The sequence below is a fragment of the Megalobrama amblycephala genome, linkage group LG14 (assembly GCF_018812025.1).
Source record: "Megalobrama amblycephala isolate DHTTF-2021 linkage group LG14, ASM1881202v1, whole genome shotgun sequence".
NCBI classification, from domain to species: Eukaryota; Metazoa; Chordata; class Actinopteri; order Cypriniformes; family Xenocyprididae; genus Megalobrama; species Megalobrama amblycephala.
The window spans coordinates 12,870,468-12,891,567 of NC_063057.1; the positions used below are offsets into that span (position 1 = coordinate 12,870,468).

Below are 21,100 nucleotides of genomic sequence, written 5' to 3' on the forward strand. Positions count from 1 at the left end.
GAATAGAATAGAATAGAATAGAATAGAATAGAATAGAATAGAATAGAATAGAATAGAGAACACATTTGAACAGCAGACGATGACATGAAAAAGTTCATTTTTAAAGCTCTAGAAACTGAGTTCTTTAATAACTGATTCTATTTATCATACTGTAACTCTAGAGCCATAAACAGCATCATCATGGCATTCAGAGTGAGCCATGGAGCCAGATGTTATTCCCTTCTCTACTCACTGTCCTCATTAGCTGCATCTCCTGAATGGGATGACAATTCTTTGATGGGCAAGAACTTGCTGCTCAACACATGAGCCTGTTTACTCCTGGGACTGATGTTTCACTGTTGGGTTGATCCATTTTTCATGAGAGATTAAGTGGGATCTGGAATTATGCCGTTCTAAACCAGCTGTCTGCCTGGCTGCTTGGCTGTTTCCTCTCACCAGATGTTGACAATGGATTCCAATTTCTCTAAATTGATGAGGCTCACTGAAAAGGCTTTTTATGGAAAGATGCTCTGATGTCAGTTACACTCTGATGTTAAAACAAAAGCAAACCACATACCAGTTCAACTGACTTGTTAAAAGCCAGTTACTTATACCTTCAAACAGATATGCTCTGCTCTCATTGTGGAACCCGTGGACCTGGGAGACTCCAGCACTTGACCTCACAAGATCAAACTCCTGGAAGATGTCCACATGTAATGCTGGATCAACCCCGAAACCTGAAACTAAGGGAATGTGAACATAAGGAATCACTTTCTCTGATACAAACAGAGTGGAATAAAACAGCAATTAAATTTAGCGAGTCACATTGTATATTTGTCGAAAATATAAAAAAATAACACTTTACTACAAAAATCTGCTTTTGTATATTTCAAAACACTGATAACCACCACAATGATACATGTGGTAAAACAGAAAACCACATAATATATTAATATATAATCAATTTAATCAACACTGGCTTTTCCATGAGCCATGAATAATAAATGCTCACACATTCTCCAAAACACCATCACACAAAAGTAATTAACGGTAAATTAACAAAAAAAATCTATCACAAAACACCGTTATGTACATAGTTATTACTATTTTTCCCCACAAAAAGTGATATTTTTTAACTTAAATATATTTTAAAATTTTTTACAGAAAATATTTTAATATATAGTAAATATTCATTATATATTTAAATATGTATTCTTATTGTGTGTGTGTGTGTGTGTGTGTGTGTGTGTGTATATATATATATATATATATATATATATATATATATATATATATATATATATATATATATATATATATATAATTGTATTACCTTTTAATATTATAGTATTATAGTGTACTTCAATAAATTTACGTTTTTTTTAAATAATATTTTATTATTATATTTGTTTACATATTAATATAATAAGTTGTTCAAATAGTATAAATGTTACAAGTGACCAGAATCCACTGAGGAGCCTAAATTAAAACCAGTGGATACCAGGTACCCATCCCGTTGCTGAAATTCACTAGCAATAAGACATCTGACAAATACTGAGCTTACCATAGAAAAGTCCGACAGCGCAAAGCGCAAAATAAAGTTTGAATAATCCCATTGTGAAGGAGGAGAGAAACGCCTATTCCATCATGCTGATGTTCTGCTGGAGACTGAGCGAGATGCGCATCAGTGATACATCTCCAATAAACGCATCCTCAAACCTTCATTATACTTCGGCAAAACTTTAGCAAATAAACACGGGGATATAAAGCAAGAGTGAAAACTCCATGAGGCGACAATTCAGCTTGTGGAAATGCTGTGTCCTCTTGTGAATGAGCGGTCAGTGAAGAGATGCAGGTGCGTCTGTCCTCCCTTCTCTTTCGACCAGAGAGAGAGAGAGAGAGAGAGAGAGACTGAACACACGCACCTGCATCTCATAAATCCTGCCACCTGCTGGTCATGCACATGAACATGTTTAACATAACATTTGATGTTTGCAGATACATTACAATACAAGAAGTATTGTACAAATATACAAATAGCTAAAACAGGTCATTTATGAAGTTTCATATTCAAGTTGACTTTAAATTTCTGTTTTACATTTTTGCTGTTTCATGAATTTTGTTTCCTAACTGTTTCAGTTTCGCTTAAAGCTATAAAACCCAATGTTATTTTTGTTTTCATTTTAATGTATTTTAGATGAAGTAATAAAATAGTGATATTTAAAATACGATTTTTAAAAACAAATCACTTTAATAATTTTATATCAATTATTAATTATTCTTGAGTCCATTCAAAAATGTTCTTAAATGTGCCTCTTTGGAAGATTTAACTCCCCAATATGTTGATGACCTAAAATAAATCATGCAAATCAGTGGAGATTAAATGATTAAATATTCTTCCACTGAAGTCATATGGGCAGGATTTTGTTGCTTGAATATCCAGTGTTATGGCACTTAAATAACTAAGACACGTTGCCATGGCATCTACAGTGCATTTGCATATGGAGAAGGGTCAAAGACAACGGTCATGTGAGGCAGAATTTGATAATTGCAGAACCAATCAAACAGGTCATGCAACCATGCAAGCATTTTACAACGCCACATGTCAGATTTGCACCCTTGATACATGAAGCTCAGCACTGGTCCGCTTTCTAAAAATGTTACAGATGCATCTGTTACCTTTCCATGCAAATATGGCTGCATCGCACTGCGTTAAAGAAAAAAAAATCGGGGAGTTTGTGTGTGCATGTGCAGTGATAGCTCATGCATTATTAATGAGTCATCTGGATGGTAAACCTATAAATCTGATTACATGATCCCACCATCACTTATTATTTACTAGGCCACTATAGCAATATGCATGATATTAATGTAAATGTAAACCAGAAACCAGCTGGCAAAAACAGAGAGAGAGCGAGAAACTGTTGGATGTCATTGTGTGCACCTTTCAGTTTCCACAAAGACAGCTCAAGGCATCAGTTAAGAAAGAAAGCAGCTAAAAACAATGCACAGGGAGGTAGCTGTCCTCCATATCAGTTCAGGCACTACACAACAACAAGTGTTTCAGACAACAGCCTGTCTGTATGACAGTTTTTGTGGCCTTCAATAAAAGCAGCAGTTGGGGACTGTAATACGCTGTGATCATTCTCAGTCAGTCAGTCAGACAGACAGACAGACACACAGACCAGGCTGGTTTAGGTGGGTTTTTCAGCATGGTATGGGTTGGCACAAGTATATTAGTAATGTAAAAGACAAAGGAAACCTATGCACAAATGCAAAAATGTAGTGTTATATTGCTGCTGCTGTTGCTGCTGCTGCTGCTGAGAACATGACAGGTTCCCTGTGGAGTCTGTGTTTATAATTAATCAGCACAAAGCCATCTTAACCTAAGCAGCCACTCAGAGATGACAGCAGATCCCTTTATCCAACATGACTACTCTTCACTCAAACAAGCACTCACTGCTGTCTCCACTTCACTAACGAATGAGACTCTCTAAACCTGTGAGAGGCACACACAGCTCTGCAAAAGCACCATGAAAACACTTATCCAATGTACAAGTACAATTATGAAGGATGGAGTGTTATCCTGACATCACAGGGTGGAGTATTTTGTTCCGCAACCTGAGTTGGTGTCGCTAAGAAACAAACAAATATTGCACTGTGACTGTTAAAGACTAATGCTATAATGCAGGTTTATTTAAAAAGTATTCATAAAGAGTATAGCATAATGAAAACATAAATGTACAGTTGAACTGTATACTATTTATGACTTTACATTATTATACATTGCATAGATAGATAGATAGATAGATAGAAAATTCCTTTTATTTGTTTAATGATTGATGCACCAGGTAAATGTCCTTTTTTTAAAGGAAAGTTGGCAGAACAAAAATACATAGAGATACAATGCTGACATCTAGTGTCAGATACTGATATGCATTTTCTTAACTAAATCTAAATAATGAAATAACATTGACGAGTATATATTTGTTTATTTAGTCATCACAACATTATGATGCGAAGGATATTTATTTTGTGATTTGGCAAAAGATTACATAAAGTGTTAGGGTTTAGGGTTAGGATACAGTATATATTCAGTGCTGCATGAATGTTTGTGAACCCTTTAGAATTTTCTACATTTCTGCAAAAATATGACCCAAAACACCATCAGATGTTCACAAAAGTCCTAAAAGTAGACAAAGAGAACCCAATCAAACAAATGAGACAAAAATATATACTTTTTCAATTATTTATTGAAAAAAATGATCCAGTATTACATATCTGTGAGTGGCAAAAGTATGTGAAGCTTAGTTAATTAGTTAATCACTATCATAGTTCATTTGAAGGTGAACTTAGGCTCCACCTGACCTGTTCTTAAATGTTTTCAATCAATGGGATGACAATCAGGTGTCAGTTTGTGCCCTGTTGTATATCAAGAACAGGGATCTAGCAAAGTCTGAACTTCACAACGTGTTTGTAGAAGTGTATCATGGCATGGAAAAGGGAGATTTCTGAGGACCTCAGAAAAAGAATTGTTTTTGCTCATCAGATTGGAAAAGGTTATAAAACCTCTAAAGAGTTTGGAATCCACAAATCCACAGTAGGCAGATTGTGTACAAATGGAGGGAATGCAAAACAACCCTCCCCAGGAGTGGTTGACCAACAAAGATCACTACAAAACAAGACATGTAATAGACTGCAAGGTCACAAAGGATCCCAGGGTAACTTCTAAGCAACTAAAGGACTCTCTCATGTTGGCTGATGTTAATGTTCATAAGTCCACCATGAGGAGAACAATGTGTGCATGGCAGAGTTGCAAGGAGAAAGCCACTGCTCTCCAAGAAGAACATTGCTGCGTGTCTGTATTTTGCTAAACATCATGACAAGCCAGATGGCTATTGGAAAAATGTTTTGTGGACGGATGAGACAAAAATAGAACTTTTTGGTTTAAATTAGATGCGTTATGTTTGGAGAAAGAAAAGCACTGAATTCCAGCATAAGAACCTTATCCCCTCTGTGAAACATGGCAGTGGTAGTATCATGGTTTGAGCCTGTTTTGTTGCATCTGGGCCAGGATGAATTGCAACAATGGAACAATGAATTCTAAATTACCAACTAATTCTACAGGAAAATGTCAAGACATCTGTCTGTGAACTGAAGCTCAAGAGAAAGTGAGTCACCTAGCAAGACAACGAGCCCAAGCACACAAGTCGTTCTATCAAAGAATGGTTAAAGAAGAACAAAGTTAATGTTTTAGAATGACCAAGTCAAAGTCCAGACTTTAATCCAATCGAAATATTGTGGAAGGACTTGAAGCAAGCAGATCATGTGTGGAAACCCACCAACATCCCAGAGTTGAAGCTGTTCTGTACTGAGGAATGGACTAAAATTCCTTCGTCGTTGTGTAGGATTGATTAGCAGTTACCGGAAATGTTTAGTTGTCATTATTGCTGCACAAGGGGGTCCCACCTGATACTGAAAGCAAGAGTTCACATACTTTTGCCACTCACAGATATGTAACACTGGATAATCTTTCTCAATAAATAATTGTCTCATTTGTTTTATTGGGTTCTCTTTGTCTACTTTTAGGACTTTTGTGAACATTTGATGATATTTTGGGTCATATTTTTGCAGAAATATAGAAAATTCTAAAGGGTTCACAAACATTCAAGCACTGTAGCATATACAGTGGGTACGGAAAGTATTCAGACCCCCTTAAATTTTTCACTCTTTGTTATATTGCAGCCATTTGCTGAAATCATTTAAGTTCATTTTTTTTTCCTCATTGTACACACACCCCATATTGACAGAAAAACACAGAATTGTTGACATTTGTGCAGATTTATTAAAAAAGAAAAACTGAAATATCACATGGTCCTAAGTATTCAGACCCTTTGCTCAGTATTTAGTAGAAGCACCCTTTTGATCTAATACAGCCATGAGTCTTTTTGGGAAAGATGCAACAAGTTTTTCACACCTGGATTTGGGGATCCTCTGCCATTCTTCCTTGCAGATCCTCTCCAGTTTTGTCAGGTTGGATGGTAAACGCTGGTGGACAGCCATTTTTAGGTCTCTCCAGAGATGCTCAATTGGGTTTAAGTCAGGGCTCTGGCTGGGCCATTCAAGAACAGTCACAGAGTTGTTGTGAAGCCACTCCTTCGTTATACTAGCTGTGTGCTTAGGGTCATTGTCTTGTTTGAAGGTAAACCTTCGGCCCAGTCTGAGGTCCTGAGCACTCTGGAGAAGGTTTTCGTCCAGGATATCCCTGTACTTGGTCGCATTCATCTTTCCCTCGACTGCAACCAGTCGTCCTGTCCCTGCAGCTGAAAATCACCCCCACAGCATGATGCTGCCACCACCATGCTTCACTGTTGGGACTGTATTGGACAGGTGATGAGCAGTGCCTGGTTTTCTCCACACATACCGCTTAGAATTAAGGCCAAAAAGTTCTATCTTGGTCTCATTAGACCAGAGAATCTTATTTCTCACCATCTTGGAGTCCTTCAGGTGTTTTTTAACAAACTCCATGCGGGCTTTCATGTGTCTTGCACTGAGGAGAGGCTTCCGTCGGGCCACTCTGCCATGAAGCCCCGACTGGTGGAGGGCTGCAGTGATGGTTGACTTTCTACAACTTTCTCCCATCTCCCGACTGCATCCCTGGAGCTCAGCCACAGTGATTTTTGGGTTCTTCTTTACCTCTCTCACCAAGGCTCTTCTCCCCCGATAGCTAAGTTTGGCCGGACAGCCAGCTCTAGGAAGGGTTCTGGTCGTCCAAAAACATCTTCCATTTAAGGATTATGGAGGCCACTGTGCTATTAGGAACCTTAAGTGCAGCAGAATTTTTTTTGTAACCTTGACCAGATCTGTGCCTTGCCACAATTCTGTCTCTGAGCTCTTCAGGCAGTTCCTTTGACCTCATGATTCTCATTTGCTCTGACATGCACTGTGAGCTGTAAGGTCTTATATAGACAGGTGTGTGGCTTTCCTAATCAAGTCCAATCAGTATAATCAAACACAGCTGGACTCAAATGAAGGTGTAGAACCATCTCAAGGATGATCAGAAGAAATGGACAGCACCTGAGTTAAATATATAAGTGTCACAGCAAAGGGTCTGAATACTTAAGACCATGTGATATTTCAGTTTTTCTTTTTTAATAAATCTTCAAAAATGTCAACAATTCTGTGTTTTTCTGTCAATATGGGGTGCTGTGTGTACATTAATGAGGAAAAAAATTAACTTAAATGATTTTAGCAAATGGCTGCAATATAACAAAGAGTGAAAAATTTAAGGGGGTCTGAATAATTTCTGTACCCACTGTATATATATATATAAAATCACATACCAGCTGTGTTCATGCAACTGACCAAAAACAAACGAGGGAGCGGACTAATACTGCTAGAATGACAAAATGCCTCAAAAAATGAGCAAAAGTTATTGATTTAGCTACAGAAAAAAAAAGTAAACAGGAAAATATACAAGCATAAATGGGCAGTCCAAACTCAAAATTACTCACATGCACATATCCTCAGCAATGACTGCTTATCTGAAAAAACATCCCATAAAATCCACAACTCGACTGTAATGAATACCCAATTGTTCTGAATACTCTCTTTACCCTTTCCTGTCAGTGTTTGTTCACATCAGTTCACTGTATGACATCATAAGCCATGCGAGCCAATGTGAGTGGTCAAAGGTGAGTCTTATTGCTACCAAAACATTAGTGTGATTCAGCGATTCAGCAGCACGCCGGTTTAAGGGCTGCACACACTACACGAACATGCAGCCAAACATGAAGACCTCTGTAACCCTGTGTCATGTCATATTAACTAACTGCTTTGCTAATACTTTTTCCAAACACTTGGGAGGCGGATCTATGTAAAATCTCCTACCTAGCCTGCCAGATGTATACATATGCAGCCTGCTAGTTCCATATGGAACCCATCTAAAGCAACCATAAACGCAACCGCCTGCCTGCTCTGAGTGCACGTGGCCCAGCAGCAGTCTCTTTATCACGGACCCTCTAAAAGGCATTTTTGCCAAAAAGCAATGATGTTCATCTATTATATAATAAATGTGAATGCAGGTGATGTCTTTAAGCACAGTCATGAAGGCCAGACATGAGCCAAAGTCTTTTCAGGAAGTCAGAAAACAACTTTTCAATTAGACAGAGACTTCAAATAAATCATTTTCATTTCACCAACAATTTTCTCAAAGTACATTTTGGATGGCTCTCATGTTTAAAAGGATCTAGAAGACATTGATGCTATTTATGTACATATATTGTCTATACTTGAGAGTGCATTTGTCCATCTTTATGTATGTTTATGGGTGGAAATGTCAACCTGGTATGTCCCCACTCAATGTATGATTCATAATGTCTTTTTAAAGTTAATTTGTTCTTTCTTTGCGATTGAATGAGGTTAGACTTTTGAACTTTTGCAGAGTATGAAAGTTTGACTTACTATTTATTAAAAGGTTTATAAATCACAATTATTAGGTCATTAATTGAGCATTTGTTGATGTTGACTTTGCACAACTTAATTACATTCACATCAAATGCAATCTTGCAATCTTGCCTACCACACGTTTTTAACAGAAGTCTCCACATGTCCTGCCTCGAAGATTAAAAAAAGACATTCAGTTGCTGTCCATGGTGCTGGATCCTATTAGTCTCAAAATAAAATAAAATAAAATAAAATAAAATAAAATAAAATAAAATAAAATAAAATAAAATAAAATAAAATAAAATAAAAGAATGGTGATCTTGTACCTAGCTGAGGAAGAGAGTCATAGCACATCGATATGATGAAATGAGACAAGAAGTCACTGAGAGGGACAAATATCAGAGCAGACAATCCAGCAAATGAACAGACAATATGCCCTGAATTAAAAAATGTTGCATAACTTGAATACACTGCATGGAGCCCCGCTGGGTGTTTGGGTCTGAATTTCACCCCACGTTGTGCTGTGTGTGAACAGAGACTGAGTCATTAATTCTGTTCAACCTCACGTGGAGCCAAAAGACCTGATATATACACTTCTTTGATGCCTATACCTTACCAAACCCAACAAATGTCAGTATGAACAAGACTGAGTAGGCCTTTTCATCATAAAATGCAGATCTATGTTCTGAGTTCATGTGAAGGATCATGTGAAATCATGCTAAAAATTCAGTTTTTTCATCACAGGAATAAATGACATAAAAAGTTGTAATAATATTTCACAATAATACTAATTTGAATATATTTTTGATCAAATAAATGCAGCCTTTGTCAGCATAAGGCACTTCTTTCAAAAAAAAAAAAAAAAAAAAACATTTAAAAATCTTACCAAGCCTAAACTTTTGAATGGTAATACTGTACTTTAGCAACAAAAGAAAACTATTTTTAGTTTTATCCAGTCACCTCATTCTTAGCACTTCTGTCAGCTTGTTTCATGCACATCATCATATAAAGTGGCATTTTGTCCACATGCTATTTTCATCCCAGAACATTTGAGAGAAAGACTTACTGTTTTATGACAGTTTGTAAGATTTTGCATCTAATAATAGTCCTCCTGTCTTGTTTGACCCATTTCCAGCCGGCTGGCGTCATAGTTACATTCAGTTTAACATAGCCGCACATGTCATGCCTTGAGGGTTGGGTGGCGTATGATCGTCGTCACAGTGTACATCCAACCGCATTTACATAAATGTCTGAGGTTGAGTGTCTCTTACCAAGCACATGCAGCAAGACATGCTGAATTCAAACACACAAGGATAAAGGGAAAAGGCTAGATCATACTTGTCACATCAATCACCACATTCCAAAGGTTGTTGGGTTTCGTCGGATCAGTGTGTTCAGCGTGAGTGAACTGGGCCTTAAGCAGAAAGAGTGTTCACTGTGATCACCTCAAGTGTTCGCTGTGACTAAAAAACACAAAGTATTTTTCCTTCCTATTTCAAGCAAGCTCTATTTTGCCATCAGCATATACAATGTCCATTTTCCTCCACCTCAAAACACTGAATAGACTATATATATATATATATATATTTTTTTTTTTTTTTTTTTTATAATAATTTGTGAATGTTTTACATACATTGATTTTTCTTTGTATTTGCTATCTTTCTTTTATTCTCTTTTCCAAATATTTTAATTGACTCCTCCCTCACAATGATATATGATATGATATATGATATGATATGATATGATATGATATGATATGATATGATATGATATGATATGATATGATATGATATGATATATGATATGATATGATATGATATGATATGATATGATATGATATATGATATGATATGATATGATATGATATGATATGATATGATATGATATGATATACAGTACAGTCCAAAAGTTTGGAACCACTAAGATTTTTAATGTTTTTAAAAGAAGTTTTGTCTGCTCACCAAGGCTACATTTATTTAATTAAAAATACAGTAAAAAACAGTAATATTGTGAAATATTATTACAATTTAAAATAACTGTTTTCTATTTGAATATATTTCACAAAGTAATTTATTCCTGTGATGGCAAAGCTGAATTTTCAGCATCATTACTCTAGTCTTCAGTGTCACATGATCCTTCAGAAATCATTCTAATATGCTGATCTGCTGCTCAATAAACATTTAATGTGTACAATTGTACAAAATATTTGTGCACAATATTTTTTTTCAGGATTATTTGATGAATAGAAAGTTCAAAAGAACAGTGTTTATCTGAAATCTAATCTTTTGTAACATTATAAATGTCTTTACTGACACTTTTGATTGATTTAATGCATCCTTGCTGAATAAAAGTATTCATTTCTTTAATTTCTTTTCAAAAAAATAAAAATAAAAATTCTTACTGACCCCAAACTTTTGAACGGTAGTGTATAATGCTACAGAAGCTTTGTATTTCAGATAAATGCTGTTCTTTTGAACTTTCTATTCATCAAGGAATCCTGAAAAAAAAAGTACACAACTGTTTTCAACATTGAAAATAATCATAAATGTTTATTGAGCAGCAAATCAGCATATTAGAATGATTTCTGAAGGATCATGTGACACTGAAGACTGGAGTAACGATGCTGAAAATTCAGCTTTGCATCACAGGAATAAATTACTTTGTCAAATATATTTAAATAGTACACAGTTATTTTAAATTGTAATAATATTTCACAATATTACTGTTTTTTACTGTATTTTTAATTAAATAAATGTAGCCTTGGTGAGCAGACGAAACTTCTTTTAAAAACATTAAAAATCTTAGTGGTTCCAAACTTTTGGACTGTACTGTATGTGACCACAAAACCAGTCATACAGTAAGTCACACAGGTATATTTGTAGCAATAGCCAACCATACATTGTATGGGTCAAAATTATCGATTTTTATTTTATGCCAAAAATCATTAGGATATTAAATAAAGATCATGTTCCATTAAGATATTTTGTAAATATATCAAAAATGTATTTTTATGGATATGCATTGCTAAGGTCTTCATTTGGACAAATCACAAATTGATTTTCTCAATGTTTAGATTTTTTTGCACCCTCAGATTCCAGATTTTAAAATAGTTGTATCTTGGCCAAATATTGTCATATCCTAACAAACCATACATCAATAGAAAGTTTATTTATTCAGCTTTCAGATGTATAAATCTCAATTTCAAAAATTGACCCTTATGACTGGTTTTGTGGTCCAGTGTCACATATGATATAATATACACATTTATTTTACATTTTATTTATAACCATTTTATTTAAAGGTAAAATATGAGACATGCAAAAATCTAATATAACACAATATAATATAACGTGCATAGCACATTTAATGCACTTGCCACACCCTAGACCTACGTAGGTCATCTGACATTTCATTCAGTTGATTGATGACAAATATGATGCAGGGCAACAACTCATTGCATGATGAAACCTATAGAATGCAGTTAGATTGTCCCTAAAATTCAAGATATTAGGGCAAAAAAATGCCCCTGTATGAGTTTTTGTCTAATATTTACAGTACATCATATGATTTCACTAATTCACACTTACATATAATTAAGCAGAGTAAAGGTTATGCATATTTGCCGTGCTGTCCAGGGGGAGGGCTCTGAGCTCATAATTTTGGCCCGAACCCAGAGTACTCCCCCCGATTGTGGTAAGTTAGAACTAGAAGTGAGGAGATGGGGTGGTGGAGGGATGCTGATAAACTGTCAAACGAACTGTAAATGTACCTCTTGTCATTAACTGAGTTGATTAACTGAATACTGTGTTAATTTTCTGAACGTGCTCCTCCTGAACTTTGTTAATAAAACATCATATAGTGAAGCTATTGTATATCACACGAGTAACTAGTGCAATATCATTTGCGTGCTATTTTGTGAAATGCGATAGGCCCTACTGATTTGATACAACAGTTCAATAAATAAAAAGTTAATATTGTGTTGTTTTAGACATAATATTGACCATTTTTGCTCAGTTTTGCCAACAAAAATATAAAGACAAAATATGAATGAATGAATGAATGAATGAATGAATGAATGAATGAATTAACTTAATCATTAAAGGTGGGATAAGTAGATGTTCAAAAATGCTGTTGGACTTTGTTGATATTTGAAATCAACCCAAAAAACCCACCCCTCTCTTCATTGCTCCACCTCCAAAACTCACTTTCCAATCCTATTGGAGGTGAGGCCACTAACAATGATGCTAAACACCTCATTCTCTAGCAATCGTCAGTGTGCAGTGGTTTACCTGCACAACTCTCACTAGCTGTATTGCTGTCACTGTTACACATGCAATGCGAGAGTGGATGTCTGTTTATCACAGCTGATGCACAACAAAATGCAAATAAAACGCAGATGATGAATGAACAACAAGGAAGCACAAAAAATGAACGTACAGTACTCAAGAGTAAATACAAACAGCACAGCATCTCCAGACAATCAATGGCATTCAAACCCAGTGTTACTCACATGTGAAGTGGAATCAAAGCAGCCTCCACATCTGTTTTCAGGACTTCCCGCTTAGCTCTCTAAAGCGCTGGAAAGCCTTTCTAATATTAAAGTGGGTCCTAAAGATCTTGCCCAGTCATAACCCTTCATTCCAGTGATATTCTTCTCTCTTTCTGCAGTTTTTTTTTTCCAAATCTCCCTCTTGCTCGTTCTGTCTCCTCGACCACTATATGCTGATTGGTTACACGTTTGTTAATGGTGTCGGCCCAACTAACTTCCAGTGTTTTTCAAAATCTACTTGCCCCACCTTTAAGGCATTTACCACCACCTACTGACAGTTTTAGTTTCTTATTAGAGTATAATCTAATTAAAAATATTTCATATTTCCACATGAAAACATGAAAAAGGCATTGTTCACCTCATGGTCCAAAAGGTATTTTATGTTGAATCAAATGAAATATTTCTTTCTGAAGCTATTTCTGTAATGTCTGTTTGATGTTTTACACAATAATGACTTTTAATTATCTTTTGGAGGTAATTTCTTAGCCAAATTTGATGTAATCTGCGATTAATTTGATTAATTTATCGCCACATAATGTAATTAATTAGATTAAAAATTGTAATTGCTTGACAGCTCTATTTATAATATATATTTATTTTTCTCTTTGACATTTTCCAGTCTTTGGAATTATTCAAATGCATCACTGATCACTGACAAGGCTGAATTAATTAAAAACTCTAAAGTCAACTCATTCCAGCTCTGTAAACTATTTATTCTCTACAATGACTATTTAAAGTGCACGGCTCACTGGCGTTTTGGGTCATGTAGGATGTCAGAAGGCAAATGTGGCAATCATCCAGGCTACTCTGATGGGGCAGATGACAGGAAAGAGAGAGGGTTAAAGAGGTAAGAACGCAAAATCGAAGCGGGCAGCCTGCAGGGACTGGGATGGGGGGGGGGAGCGGCATTAGTCACCATCTGATTGAAGGAACAGACACAATGGACTACGACAATCACGCCATCATCACGCACGCATACTGTTCATGCCCGCCCCTTTCGTTCCTTCATTCTCTTTAATGGGCAGAGCCGTCCCTCAGCACCTAAACTCCGGACACTTTAAATAGCAGTCCGACCCCTTGCTTTTCCACAACCTCTCCTCTCCTCTCCTCTCCTCTCAGAATGTCTAGGAGCCTGAAGCAAGGTATTTCCATGAACTGACAGAGGCTCTGATTCAAAGAGACTTGCTAGCTGTTGAAGCCCGTGTGGCTGTCCACAGTTAGAAATCAAATCTCTTTCTCCATCTGTGGATGTATTTCTCTGCAGAACTTACATTTTCTCTAACCTTGTGTCTCTATTTCTCTTTCTCTCTGTGGGTTTGTCTCTGGCGGCAGTGGCTGCGCTGCTTGTGGCACTTCTGTGCCTGGATCCTCACGGCCGTGTCGGCTCTGCACCCATCTGCGCACATGGGCCATCAGGATGTCACGTCCCGTCCCTGGCAGATCTCTTCGACAGGGTCATTCAGCACTCTGCCAGAATGCACAGCCTCTCCAACGATCTGCACTCAGAGTTTGTGAGTCACATCTGTCTCTTCTTCTACTTCTAACTGTTCTAATGCAACTGTCATTGAAACAAGGATGTTGTAAAATGTTGTGCTGATGCTAGAGTAAAGTTTTATTTCTACATGTTGTAAATGCATTTTTAGCTAAAAGAACATTTCTAATCATATATGTCCAATAAGAATGATCATATTTCAAAATCCTTGGTATATGATTTGCAAATATTGATGATAATTACCAGACAGTAAAAAAGAATTGTTGGTTTAACTTAAAAAAGTAAGTTACCTGGTTGCCTTAAAATGTGGCTCATTGAAATTAAAAAATTTGAGTTAATAAAATGAAGGTGATTGGTTTAATCAACAGAACCTCAAAATATTATGTTATCTGAACTACATTAATTATCTAAGTTGATTTGACAAAATAAAAAATGTTGTGATAAATCAGGGGGAAAAAAAATTATAGTACTTATCTCAAAAGGGGAAAAAATAACCATTTGTTAGATGTCAAATCATTACACATGCACAAAACATGTATAACTTACAAACTGACTAAGATAAAATTCTCTTTTTGCTAATATCAAGTATGGATTAAAATAATAGGTGCATGAAAGTGCATGATAATAAAATACATAACTTAACAGTAAAATGAACTTTTTTGCTAATATAAAGAATTAATTTAAATAATAATAGACATTTTTATATTTAAAAAGTGCATCAGATATTTAGATCTCTGATATTTTATTGTACATAATAATAAAATGCATAACAGCATTTAAATAACTTGTAAATTATTTAAATATAAAATCTATACATTCTATATTATAGAATTGTATATAATCTATATTAATTGTATGCAATTTAAATGTTGACTAATATGATGAATAACGATTTTATTAACATTTAATAATTATTTTTTATTAACAGTTAAATAATATTACAATTATACAAATTTGTGAACTTTTAGTGTGGCTTCAGTTTCTCTCTATATATTTCTTTTGAAAGATAGCTCTTTAACAACATTTTTTTCTTTTTCCACATCTTCTCTATTTATTAATTAATTTATTTATTTTGTTTAAAGGAACAGTATTTCCTGCCCAGCAAAAACCATATTGGAAAGATCTATCGCAAGTGTCACACCTCCAACATACTGACTCCAAATGGCAAAGAAAACGCACAGAAACTAGCTGTGAGTATAACCCCAACAAACCTAAAAATGCAAGTTCAGATCTAAACTGCATTGTGATTATGCTGCCATTGCGTGTCATTAATGGGCCTTGTTCTCCAATCCCACTGCTGTTTTATCACCTCTGTGCCCTTGAGCAAAGCACTTAACCGCAGCCTGTCCCAGGAGGACTGTCCCATCAATTAATGTACTTAAAGCCACATCTGCTAAATTAAGTAACCCAGCAACCATCTCCTCAAACTCTTAAGCCTCATTAGTTGAACTTATGCCGTTTCAGACAAATCAACTGCTGTAAAAATGAGAAATAACTTCATGCTGTACCTTCAATAACTCTTTAAATCTCGTGTCTTAGCGTGAAGAGTTAACGGAGGTGATTCTTAAATTGCTGTTGGCCTGGAGGGACCCCCTGTTCCAGCTGCACCAGAGCATGGCTCACCAGCAGGACTTCAACAGCTTCAGCAGTAACAAAGCCCTGGAGATGGGTGACATGGCTCACGAGCTGAGGAAAGGGGTGGAGAAAGTAGCTGAAAAGGTGAGTCACGTCAAAGCAGGAAATAAGAAACGGAAGTGCATGGTTAAGAAGGTCCAGGAGATGGGTACATGACAAAGGCCAGAGTGTGTCTGTGTCATTTATTAGAAATAAGCAGAAAAGTGTGTCACCTGATTGTGTCACTGGGCACTTTGGTATACTATAAGCATTAGATATGATTTCTGTTGTGAAAACTACAGTATTAGATATGTTAGATCAACTATCTTTGAACACAACATTATGAATACCAATGAAGTGTAGCTGATTTTAAACATTTTATCAATATCGATCTATATCCACACCTAAAATTATAATTTTGGGTTGTCACACCTGAGATTTCTTTTAAAGTAAAATGATAAATCAATGTAATCATTTTGGCACAATCTGTTGAAATAATATATATTTTTTAATTTTAGTTGTATAATTAACATTTCATCCATAATAGTAAAAACTATTTAAAATTTATTTTAATTTTTTTTAAACAAATTATTTATCTAACACATTTTTCAATAAATAAACCAACCAACCAATCAATCAACCAATCAACCAATCAATCAATAAAAGAAAACCAAGAAAAAATACATTCCTTAAAATTGTGATATGGAGAAAAAAATAAAAAATGTGGACCCATTTCATTTTCTTTATTTTAACACAAATGTTAGTATTTTACTATATTTGTCAAGCTTAATGATTTAACCTCACTCAAGTTATTGCAAGAAAAAAATAATAACATATACATCTAAATATTTTCTTTACTTCATTGGAAATGTATAGTTTAATCAATAACTAAACTAAAATTTGGCCTCAGGCTAAACCAACATTGACACATTAAATTAAGCATCACACAAAAATTTGCACCATCTGGAACATTTGGAGCATTTGGAACAAAATAAAACAACAAAAAAACTAAATGAAAAACAAAAACTAAACATAAAAAAATGAAACAAAAATATTCGGTTTGAACTCCTGTGGTTGACAAACAGTTTCTGAACTTTCTTTACCTATTTATAGAAAATGCCTGCAACACTGTGATTCATTCATTGTGTCTCTCTCGTCCTCTGTCAGATGAGGGTGCTGGGGATGCTTGGAAACTTTGTGACAGGTCTGTCGGAACCAGAAACCATGCTTCCGATATCTGACAGTGGAGAGGCTATGAGCGACTACGAGCTCCTGTACTGCTTCCGCCGTGATTCAAACAAAGTCCAGAACTATCTAAAGATCCTTAAGTGCAGAATTGTACCTGAGCATGACTGTTAGGAAAGCAAAAAAAACATGGGCCTTTTACCTGCACTAATGGACTACACATGCTGGCCCCCACTTATCAAGCATGTTTGACTCTGCACCATCAATTAAGACTTCATCAGATCCTTATTGCATCGCTAGTACTCCAAGCCAATTCACTGCTATAATTATCAAAACGTAAATAGTATGCAGCAGGAGAGGGGGAAATTCTGTTTCGCCTCTAACTGGAAGTCAATTCATTCTTTATAATATTTTTCTATGTACCAAGTGCTTTCTATTTATATTTCCACATCAGTTAAATTCCTTTTTTTTTTTTTTTTTTATTTATCATTCAGTTGCAAAGCAAATTTTCACTGAATGAACTGACAACACAAAATTTAAATAAAACTGTAGACTCTTCAGCAGAGACACAGTGTTTACTGTATTTATTAAAGAATATGAATTAAACTTCTTGAAATTGTGTTCTAAGCACATTTTCCACTACACAACACTGAACATCGACAATTATTATAAAATATTATTTTCATATAAAGTTGCAAATGTCCAGTGAGATGACATTATTATTATTATTATTATTATTATTATTTTAATAAACCATACACATACACACACACACACACACACACACACACACACAATAATACAATCATATATGGAGACTGTTTCTGATTTGATTTTTTTTGATCTTTTTATATCATTAAAAAAAACAATGTAATAAAACTACACATGCTTTGGGGTGAAAATTTATTTAATTAAATTAAATCTGGCCTTGAGTATTCTGGATGGGAGTTGTGTGTGTCTCTAGCTTGCCCTCTGCATATAATGACAAGTTACTCTTCATACAGTAGGACAGAAAGACCTCCAATTAGAAAGAGTTCAGTCTCAGCCTGGGGCCAGTGCTTCTGTCTGAACTTTACCATTTTACCAGAACATGTCACAGAATCAGGTGCGCTGTCATGTTCAAGGAGGACAAATCTATGAAAGAACACAATAATGTTGTCTAGGAAAACTGCATTAGCCTATTTGTAAAACACATTAAAGACCACAAGAAAAAAAAGGTCTTTCTTTAAGTTTTAAGGTAGTCTAAGTGCTTAGATCGATGCATTATGCAGATACCTTACAAATATTTGTCTTAGAAAATGATGTTATGTCCTTTATTCATTATACTGTAAATGGAAGATGAAGTTTAGAACAAGGGCTGTTTCACATTCTAGCAAATGCCACAAGTCAGAACGTACTATATGCTGCCGCAATAGTTAGTACAGCAGCCGTAGATTTTCAGAAAGTTCTTAACCTTTGGTTTGTCACTAGAGGGGGCTGTGGTGCAAAGAATATATAAATTAGTATTTCAACATTTCTGCTCAGTATAATAAACAATAAGTGCATTAAAGATAAATATCAGACCTATATATATATATATATATATATATATATATATATATATATAAAAATAAAAAAAAACCTTCAGGTCTGAACTGTAAGCCTCCTTGATAGTCTAGAGCCTTTTTTTTCTTTGTAGGGCTAAATGCTTTACTCTATAGTGGATCATTGTCCTCTGGCATTCTGGGCTATATTTTGATGGACAGCTCCTAAAATCAGATGAGATGGCTGATGCTCATCTTATGTTACCCACCAGAGTCAACCTAAGAGCTGAGCTTTCTGGAATCGACAGTCAGATAGCAAACAGCAATAAGACAAATACGCAAGACTTGCTGTGGCAAGTAAGATTTAAAACTGTATGCCCTGTGGCGTATGGTCCCCACATAGGGCATACAGAAAGATTTGATCGTTAGAAGACTTTGGGGTCATTAGCTCATATGACATCAGTCATAGCTGCATGATTCAATTCTTGTGGTGAACAGGAAATGAATAATCAAGGTTCCTGAATGTACTGTGACTGTCTTTTACCAGTGGCATGACATGTACTGTACATTACTGCGACACTCTTGAGTTTCCTTTATAATTAATTTAAATCATGTATCATTGTATTTTACATGATATCATTTTGTTCCTTCTATCTATCTATCTATCTATATATATATATATATATATATATATATATATATATATATATATATATATGTATAGATAGATAGATAGATAGATAGATAGATATAGATATAGATATAGATATATCCTACATGGCTGCATTTAAAAAAAAATAATAATAATAATATTGTGAAATATTATTACAATTTAAATTAGCTGTTTTCTATATGAATATATTTTAAAATGTAATTTAATCCTTTGGTTTGAAATTTCAGCATCATTGCTTCATTTATTATTATTAATGTTGAAAACAGTTGTGCTGCTTTCTTTTTTTCATTTTTATTTATTTATTTTTCCTTTTTTTTTTTGAAGCCATGATACAATTTTTTTTCCAGGATTTTTTGATGAATAGAAAAAGCATTTATTTGAAATAGAAATCTTTTGTAACATTATAAATGACCATACTGTCACTTTTGATCAATTTAATGCATGCTTGCTGAATAAAAGTAATAATTTGTTCCAAAACAAGCAAAATTGTATTGACTGCAAACGTTTGAGCAGTCTATAAAGACACATTACAGTCCAGTGAAATTAGTCAAACAAGATATAAACCCAACAATGCCAACTATATTTATAACAAGAAAGCAGCTTAACATTGGGTGTCTCACAATTTCACAATAGACAGTTTTACGAGGGTAACAAAGTAGATCTTTTAGAAGCCAGTTGTTCTCATTAATTCCAATATCAGCATCATTATTGTAGTACGAAGTGGTCTCACCCTTTAAAAGGAAACTGTGCTTTGCCCTTTGACCCACAGACCCCTGAGTCACTGAGTTACAGAGACAGGCGAGACCTGAGCAGCCTGTTATCCGGGAATGGGTGAGCATTGCGCAATGCACACGCACAGGCCTACATCAGCACTAAACACACACACACACACTAGATCTATCCAGCTGTTTCTGGATATTAGATGGACAGCTATATCCAGATTTGCTAATCTGTGTTTTTTCTATTCTGATATAGTAATACACGCATCATCCTTACATCATCCTTATACGTCAGCAAACTTGTTTCTAGCTTTAAACTCCTCTTTAATTGGCAGTTTTCTTTTCTGTGGTAATGTATTTCCTGTTGAAATGAGGGCAGGACATATCAAAAGGTGGCCAACAGGCTACAGTTACGTCACAGACACAAACCATGATTTTCTACATGCTATTATTTGGTTGCAGATGAATAATTTCATGCGACAAATATAATAAGGTCATATGATAACAAATGTACCATACTACTGTTTGAAAAGTTTCTTGCACTATATCTTCTGTTTCACTTACTATTTTTTAAATAATAGGGCAGAATACAGTAGATATACAAACTACAACTGCATACAAACTACAATTTTGTGTAAAATGTTATTAATATGAAATTAATGTAAACTGAGATGTTAAAAATTTCTTTCAAGATGCAATTTCCAGCAGATTTCAAGTGTGAATGAACAATGAACTGGAAGTACACACAGGCCTACTGAACGTTTAGCCAAACTCGAATAAGTTTAGCATCCGACGCACAACAATACATATACTTCAGAAACAAAATTAGTATTCTGAACACATCCTATTTTAGTGCTACTTTATGTCCTCCATATGATGGCAGTAGTTACCAATGATCCCAGTAGGCTTTATGACAGCTGC

The 21,100-nt window shown here is 35.1% G+C and overlaps 2 protein-coding genes across 2 annotated transcripts in view; one reads left to right on the forward strand and one right to left on the reverse strand.

The window, feature by feature from the left end:
- nell2b (neural EGFL like 2b) overlaps positions 1 to 1,856 on the reverse strand; it is a 62,504-nt gene extending 60,648 nt beyond the window's left edge. Inside the window, exons 1-2 of the mRNA XM_048156370.1 lie at positions 1,544 to 1,856; positions 594 to 722 (exon numbers count right to left, since the gene is read on the reverse strand). Of these exons, the coding sequence (XP_048012327.1) occupies positions 594 to 722; positions 1,544 to 1,595 (181 nt within the window). The 5' untranslated portion in view covers positions 1,596 to 1,856. The remainder of the gene's footprint in view (positions 1 to 593; positions 723 to 1,543) is intronic.
- A 12,077-nt stretch (positions 1,857 to 13,933) lies between these two features.
- prl2 (prolactin 2) lies at positions 13,934 to 18,189 on the forward strand. Its single transcript, XM_048156202.1, has 5 exons — positions 13,934 to 14,115; positions 14,306 to 14,484; positions 15,548 to 15,655; positions 16,005 to 16,184; positions 17,247 to 18,189. Exons 1-5 carry the CDS (start codon positions 14,094 to 14,096, stop codon positions 17,436 to 17,438), a joined length of 681 nt encoding a protein of 226 aa, XP_048012159.1. The 5' UTR covers positions 13,934 to 14,093; the 3' UTR covers positions 17,439 to 18,189.
- Positions 18,190 to 21,100: the final 2,911 nt, after the last annotated feature.